We start from the raw sequence: 8,161 nt of genomic DNA, 5'->3' as shown, positions 1-8,161 counted from the left end.
TTCCCTAATGTTAAGAGTTTAGTTGTTATCTCTAATCATAATTTAAACAATAATAATAATAATTAAAAAAAATACACGTTTTGAGTTCTTTCATTTGCTGAGATGTTTTATTTAATAAAACCTCTTTTATAACATCTAAAAACATGTTATATCCAACAATAAATTTGAATTTAGTTTGTTCATAACTTTCTCCCTAATTTTAGAGTTTCACTGTTATCTCAATTTATTAATACTTATCATAATTTAAATTTTAAATTGTTCTATTTAACTCTTTTTATCTTTATCTCAATATCATCAATTATCAAATTAAATTAAAAACTGTCAATACAAATAATAATAATAATTAAGCCTTAAAAAAATAAAGAAAAATACACGTTTTAAGGTTTTTCATTTGCTAAGATTATCTGTTTACACATATCCTCTTCTATAACAACTAAAAGCTAATTTGAATTTGAATTGATCATATCTTTTTCCCTGATGTTAAGAGTTTAGTTGTTATCTCAATAGTGTTTTTCATAATTTAAAAACTAAAACCTCGCTATAAAAATACATACATCGATAGTTTCAAATTCATTCCAAGAAATACATAGTTGTTAATATTCAGTAAAAAAAAAAATGTCTACTAAAATTAAATTCATTCATGAAATATCAAATACTAAGATGCAATGGAACTTGAAAGTTCCCATAGTACGATTGTGGCGTGTTTCTGAACATGATAATCCCGATAAGCTATTATCGTTAGAAATGCTTTTGCAAGACAAAAAGGTAAATGTACATCATGCTCATTATATTATAATATTTTATTGCTTTAGAATACGCTCAACTATAAATTATTATTTGTTTGTAGGGTGATCGTATTCAGGCATCTGTTAGAACATTCATTTTCACTAAGCTCACCGAGGAAATTCAGGAACAAGGATTATATTTCATAAAGAATTTTATTGTTGTACCAAACAAGGATAGAATCAAAACCAACAATCACACAATGAAATTGTTGTTTACCTACCGAACAAGCATCCAGAAAACAGACGATCTTCAATTTATAAAGACAATCTTCAAATTTTGGCCATTTGAAGATTTGATCAACCAAGTTGATGTTGATGAGAATAAACTGTTTGGTAATTATTCTTTTGAAAAATTATATTATCAGAATGTTGCATTAACTCTATCCCATACTATCTTTTATCTTTGAAAAGATGTAATAGGAGAAATCCAGTATCTTCATGAATGTGGAACTACAAGATTACGAGTAAGACGACAAGACTAAGTATATGAGTATATGTTTGAAGCTGCCTAATTTTTATATTATTAAATTATATTTTTTTTAACAGGAATAAAATGATTGAAGCTACTTTTCCGGAGAAATTCGTTCTTCAAAGTCGTCCGCACTTGGAGGGATCTACCAATAAACCTGTCATAGTGGTGTTACAATTGGTATAGGCGCATAAATTTAAAGGTTTTCAACTTTTTCTGTACCTTCAAAATATTTGTATTGAATATATTTATCATCATGTAATAACAAATATACTCATAAATGCAGGTAAATATTTTGTGCGCAATTCTTGGACTGCTTCAAAATTATGGATTAATCCTCAACTGTCTGAAGTTGCTGAATTTATCTCTAGGTTTATATAGTATTATACTCTCCATTTCTTTTTAGTAACTTGGATAATTTGTTATATGATATAGATTTTAACAAATTTCAATACATACAGAATGGAAGATGTGCGTGGAGATAAATCCGAGAGGATTAGTCAAATGTCATCTCAAAATAACTCATCTATTTCAGATGAGTTATCTTCTGGATCGCTTGAAGTTACAATCAAGCAATTAATTGGGTGCATGGAGGTAAGTAACACTATTTCATTAATAATTTATATTTTACAGGTGACTTTTTTTAACTGTGTTATTTTTAATAAAATATAGGAAGGCAGCTTCTGTGTTGTTGCGAACATAATACACATAGACCTTGATAAAAGGTGGTCATACTTGAGTTGCAAGGACTATAATAAGAAGGTTGAAAAACTTGGCAATAAATTTACTGCAAAACATGTCAAGTGCTTGAAAATTCTGTAAATCACAGGTATGATAAATATCATAAACACATTTGATTATAATTGCAACATAAAATATATAATTATAATAAAATGTGTCTTGCAGGTATAAATTATTCTTGAGAATAACAGATGACACTGGCTTTATTTCTTTGTTACTTTGGGATCAACAAGCAATGAAACTCATAGGAAAGACTACCAATAAATTAATGAAAGAATTACTCAAGGTAATATATATATATATATATATATATATATATATTTGAATCTTTTTATTTATTATACCATTTCTAATAACATTTATTTTAGAATGTTGGTGTTGTTGGTGCGCCATCATATCCATTGGAGTTGGATTATATTTTGGATAGAGAGGTTACGTTTAAAGTGGACGTCAAAAAAGACAACATCGACAAACAAGACGAGGTTTACACTGTTCTTAAATTTAGTGTTGATATAGATCTCATCAAGCAATATCGTCCTCCACCAAGTGAAGATACATGCACTGTATGCTATATTAGTCACATATGAATTTCAGACAAATTGAAATTATTTTATTTATGTTAAAATTTATCACCTTGAAATATAAATTGTTGTTAATATTATTATTTTTCTTGAATAGTATCCAGAGTTCAACCATGAACATCTTGCATCTGGAGATGATGAACTAACAGTGATATCATGCACTTATTTTATTTATTTATGTATGAAAGTGTCATAAATATAAGTAATTTTCACTATCTTTTTAAACTGAACTTTCAGGATTTTATAGCTGAGAACGATATGGTCTCTATTTCAAATATCCCAGTAAAGAGAAGTATATCCGAGAGTGAATCATCTTTGGTAGAAATTGATAATGATCCCAATGCATAACTTTCAAGCAGCAAGGTCAAAAGAGCCATAAAAAGGAGAAAATCACATGAATCTTAGCTCATTGACAGAAGACTTGAATAAGATACATTCAGTTGGATATCATATTTTCTATTTTAATTTCAGCATTTGAGTTTTATTATGGACTAAATGTTTTGATGGTGCCAGTTTCAAGTTATTCAGGTTTTCATGTTTTAATATTGTCTTATTGTGATATATTTTTCTCTATTCAATAACAATATTGTCTTATTGGGATAATTTTCAACCGAGACACTACTTAAAGCTCATGGTTCAGTATTAGTCTCCCTCCCAGATAGTGGAAACCAAGAACACTAATATAGACTAAGATTACCATTTGAAAGAAATAAATATTAAATTTACAAGTTCAAGCTCTCGGATGCTGCAAATATCCGTCAGAAGATTAAAATTTTTATCAGTATCTTGCAAATAAATTTAAGAAATGCAATGCTATATATCATGACATAATTCTGGATGTAAAGCATAAACAAACACCGCTTCCTCCATGGTTGATTTTATAGTATCTTGGGATTTGACCATTCCCCGTGTAATGAACAAAAAATCCTAATTTGAGTAATGTTTCGAGTCATATGTAATTCTTATTCTTGAAAATCCTCATTTTTTTCAAATTCTAAAAAGCACACTGTTTTCTAGGATTTCGACTACAAATAGTTTTGATGTCATCATTCATCTGATTGATCAATGGTTTTAGTTATCCTCCTCTTCTGTATTGACTTATACAAGTGATTAAAAATGGAGAATGAACATGTAGTTCAGTGCAGCCATCCCATTTGGAATCAAATTCCCAAATACAACTCAGCTTAATAGGCATTTTCTTATCCAGCAACAAACACTCATTAAATACGATTTTATATGGCAAACCAAATATCTTGATACGTGTTTATCTCAATCATAATCCACCACATTCTTGATGAATTACGACAAGCTTAATTAGAGGAGGTCTTGTGGGAGTAACACAACCTCTGTGTGTACTCATTATTATCACTCCTTTCCTCTCCTCCTATTCTATTTCTCTACCATTCCCTTTTTTACTCTTCTTGGCCCATCTTTCAACTCAAAATCCAAAAAGAAGTCATTACTCAATAGTAAAGAGTACAAACCTTCTCTCCTAATTCTATCCAAGTTTAGATACAACTACAAAATCTATTTTTCTCTTCATAAATGAATTTTCTACTCTATAACAAGTGAACCTGATTACTTATCCAGGAAAAAGTAAAGAAAAAAATAATTAAAAAGGAAAAAACAAGAACCTGATTGTAGCTCCGAAAGTAGTGAATGTCTCTATCTCTCAATGCTTCTTGAGATTTCTCCGACTCTTGACCACAAAGAGCATTTGCAATTGCCTGCATTTGGATTTTGGCAGCAAAACTGATCTTCACCTTGAATGTCTTTGACTGGTAAGGACAACATAGCCTTTTCCTGTCAATTTCATTGGGGATTCCAAGTCCAAATTGGCTGCTATTGCCATTGTTTCTTAATAGGAAAGTAGAAAACAGACGGTCAAAAACTGATACAAGGACGGGGAAGGGAAACATAATAACACTGATAATAAAACTGTATTTCAGCCTCTTCACCCAAAAAACTAATAAGTATTACGTACTTTAATCTTCTCTAAACGAGCAAATATCAGTTAAACACCAATATAAAAGGCACCAGCAACTGAAACAAATAATTTGAAACCATTGGTTTCAAGTACAAACAGACCCCGTGTGGTACGACCTATAAGAGGTTCTTAGTTCTAACTTTATTGTACTTTGGATCGTTGTAGAAAAAGGATTATTTAATAAGCAAGCATCCCCTGATACAAGAACATCAACTAAATGATTCAAGAAAAACAGACACTCGAACCCTCGAGAGAAAAAGAACAACTACTTACTATTTTGCAACATGCTGCCTTAGACTTACTATTTTGCAACATACTGTCTTAGAATAATATCCAAGACTCTCAATGCTTCTTGAGAGTTCTCCAACTCTTGACCACGCAGAGCATTTGCAATTGCCTACATTGGGATTTTGACAGCAAAACTAATCTTCACCTTGAATGTCTTTGACTGGTAAGGACGACGTAGCCTTTTCCTGTCAGTTTCATTGGGGATTTCATGTCCACAGGGGTTACTATTGCCATTGTTTCTAAATAGAAAAGTAGAAAACGAATGATCAAAAACTGATATAAGGACTGGAAAGGGAAACATAATAACACTGACAATAAAACTGTATTTCAGCCTCTTCACCCAAAAAAATAATAAGTCTTATGTACTTTACTCTTTTCTAAATGAGCAAATATCAGTTAAACACCAATGAAAAAGGCACAAGCAACTGAAATAAATAATTTGAAACCATTTGTTTCAAGTACACACTGATCCAATGTGGTTCGACCTATAAGAGGTTCTTCGTTCTAACTTTATTGTACTTTGGATCGTTGTGGAAAAAGGATTGTCTAACAAGCAGGAACCCCCTGATACAAGAACATCAGCTAAATGACGCAAGAAAAATAGAGACACTTGAACCCTTAAGATAAAAAGAACAACTACTTACTATTTTGCAGCATGCTGCCAGAGAATAATATCCAAGACTCTCAATGTTTCTTGAGAGTTCTCTGACTCTTGACCACGCAGAGTATTTGCAATTGCTTGAATTTGGATTTTGGCAGCAAAATTGATCTTCACCTTGAATGCCTATGACTGATAAGGACGACGTAGCCTCTTCCTATCAGTTTCGTTGGGGCTTCCATGTCCACAAGGGCTCCTATTGCCATTGTTTCTGAATAAAAAAGTAGAAAACAGACGGTCAGAAACTGATATAAAGATTGGGAAGGGAAACATAATAACATTGACAATAAAACTGTATTTTAGCCTCTTTACCCAAAAAACTAATAAGTCTTATGGATGATGGATGAGGTAAATTAGTTTACAAACTTTTGTAACTTGATAGGATCTATCTACATTAGACTAGGAGACTATTCATAATTATAAATATGAACAACCAGAGAAACTACTAAGTAATTCCACAGCCTGTCCATTTATCCAAAACCATCTCATTAAGAAATTCTATAATTGTAGTACTTGGTAAGAAAATAGATCAATGCTGTTAATAAGATAACAACCTTTTTTGTAGTACTTGGTAAGAAAATAGATCAATGCTATTAATAAGATAACAACCTTTTTAAGGAAATCTTTAGATGTAAATAACAAACTGAGTACCTTTTCAAAATCTTAACAACGGACAGCTTCATTCTTCTCCTTTGTAATCTGATGAAGCTCTTTCTCAAGCTCTTGTGCTTACTCAGAAGCTATTTCTCGAGCTCTTCTGCTTACTCTAGAAGCTGGAGAGAAATAACAGAGCATTGTCACTCAACAAATGATAGGGAAATTAACATATTAAAAGCGAGACTGAAAAAGTATCTTATCATATGATTATTGGAATTTCAAAGGCCTCTAGAATTTAATTATTCAATCATTCTTCTTCTATTTTAGCAGTCAAATTTTCAAATTCAGTACAGGTGGACAGAAATATTAAGCAGTTTATTCTATAAGACTATGATTCTAAGCATCAAAGAAGTAAATATTGGTAGCAATATAGACCAACATATATAAGAGCAATGCAATAAAGTGAAGTTCATTAAAGTTGATGAAATTACAATAACGCGAAAAGTTATATATTGAAATATTAATAATGAAGTGAGTGTGATACATGTTCAAAAGTAACAATGTGATCACTTAGGTCAAATCATTGAGTAATTCACTTGCATATTAATTTCAAAATACAATAAAAAAAATAAAGTTCAAAAACAAAGCAAAAAGAAATTATTAGATCAACGAAAACAGGGCACACAAAAAAATTAAGGTTTTTGCCACTAAAAAAATTAAAAAAATATAAAAATTAAATAAAGACTGAAAATAACAAAACAATTAGCAGAAAAAAAATTATTCCTGAATAAAATTAAAACATAATTTTTGTTGTATTTGAATAACAAAAAAAGAGCAACTCTCTCTCTCCTTCAATCATTTTCTCTCTCCTCTCTCATTCACCTGACTCACAAATACTCATATGAAATTCTAATTTAGGAAGGCATGCAAATGAAAAATTATGGGGTAAAATTAGCGAGACTAAATAAAAGAATCATGCGTAACCAAAAACGGGCTAAATGCTAATCCAATGAAATAGGTATTATAAGCAGTCATTGTAATCATATTATATTGAAATTTTTAAATTGTTCGTTCTTTGTCTATCTTATTTTTAAAATCATGTAATTTTATCTACAAAGAATATTAATCCAACCTATTATGAAGTAAATATTATTGAACAACAAGAAAGAGTTCCTCGGCCTCTATGTGATATAACAAATAGCCAGTTTCAATATATATAATATTTGTTATTTTTTGCATATCGTTCAATCCGTATAATATGCTTACCTTAATTTAAAATGTCCAGAAATAGTACCCCAATTGAGAAATAAGAGATGTTTTCTAAGCGATGAGGCCAATGAACAGTTTAAACAAAAGAATGTGTTAAGCTCAAATATGCCAATTGATAGAACTGTATGTCTGAAAACATTACAAAAGAATTCCAATAACTTGGGATTGAGTAGTGGTATTAGAAATTTTGAAATTCATATAGCTGATAGAGATAAAATAAATGGACAAGTTGTAGTGTCAGTTCCATTATATCAAAATTGCACACCACCAATCAGTGTACCAATGATGAAATTTGAAAAGGTTTCTTTATCACAACCTGCCACACATTATTCAAAGTACCTTCCTCTACGAGATTTGAATAATGGTTAATCTTTCTTTGAGGATAAATTTTAAGTTGTATCAAATTACTATTTAAATTTATTTGAAAAATCTAGAGTTTATGTTTATTTGAAAATCTTAATTCGTCAATGACAGATTTTGAAAGTTGTTTGTCCACAAAGCAGAAGAAATACAAAGGCATATTAATTAATGAGATTACAGATTCTAGGCAAGATACGCTGCCTGATTTAAATTTTCCTATAGCTGATGATGATAAAATTTGAATCTCCTAACATTTTCACTGTATCTATTACGAAGACATCAATATATATTTTATCTTTTTCTAACACCTATTTGTTAAAAATATTATTATCTTTTGTTAATGACAGGTTTTGAAAGTGAATTTTCCCCCAAATAGAAGGCAGAAGAAAGGTAAAGGCATTCTGGTGAATGAAACTATTAATTCAA

At 30.3% G+C, this 8,161-nt stretch overlaps 1 protein-coding gene across 1 annotated transcript; it reads left to right on the top strand.

Moving 5' to 3' along the window:
• The first annotated feature begins 660 nt into the window (after positions 1-660).
• Positions 661-2,924, top strand: LOC124885827. The gene is made up of 9 exons (XM_047394070.1): positions 661-765; positions 848-1,118; positions 1,541-1,625; positions 1,716-1,848; positions 1,927-2,072; positions 2,161-2,281; positions 2,364-2,558; positions 2,674-2,724; positions 2,814-2,924. The coding sequence occupies exons 1-9, from the start codon at positions 661-663 to the stop codon at positions 2,922-2,924; spliced, it is 1,218 nt and encodes a 405-aa protein (XP_047250026.1).
• Positions 2,925-8,161: the final 5,237 nt, after the last annotated feature.

This window comes from Capsicum annuum, chromosome 7 (genome assembly GCF_002878395.1).
Source record: "Capsicum annuum cultivar UCD-10X-F1 chromosome 7, UCD10Xv1.1, whole genome shotgun sequence".
In the NCBI taxonomy this organism is placed as follows: domain Eukaryota; kingdom Viridiplantae; phylum Streptophyta; class Magnoliopsida; order Solanales; family Solanaceae; genus Capsicum; species Capsicum annuum.
Note: the sequence above shows the minus strand (reverse complement) of the source record. Positions and strands in the feature narration are given on the sequence as shown.

Coding starts and splice junctions, on each gene's coding strand:
- LOC124885827 (XM_047394070.1), top strand. CDS start 661: ATGCAATGGAACTTGAAAGTTCCCATAGTACGATTGTGGCGTGTTTCT. Junction 1,119..1,540: donor TGATGAGAATAAACTGTTTG/GTAATTATTCTT, acceptor TCATAAATGCAG/GTAAATATTTTGTGCGCAAT. Junction 1,626..1,715: donor GTTGCTGAATTTATCTCTAG/GTTTATATAGTA, acceptor CAATACATACAG/AATGGAAGATGTGCGTGGAG.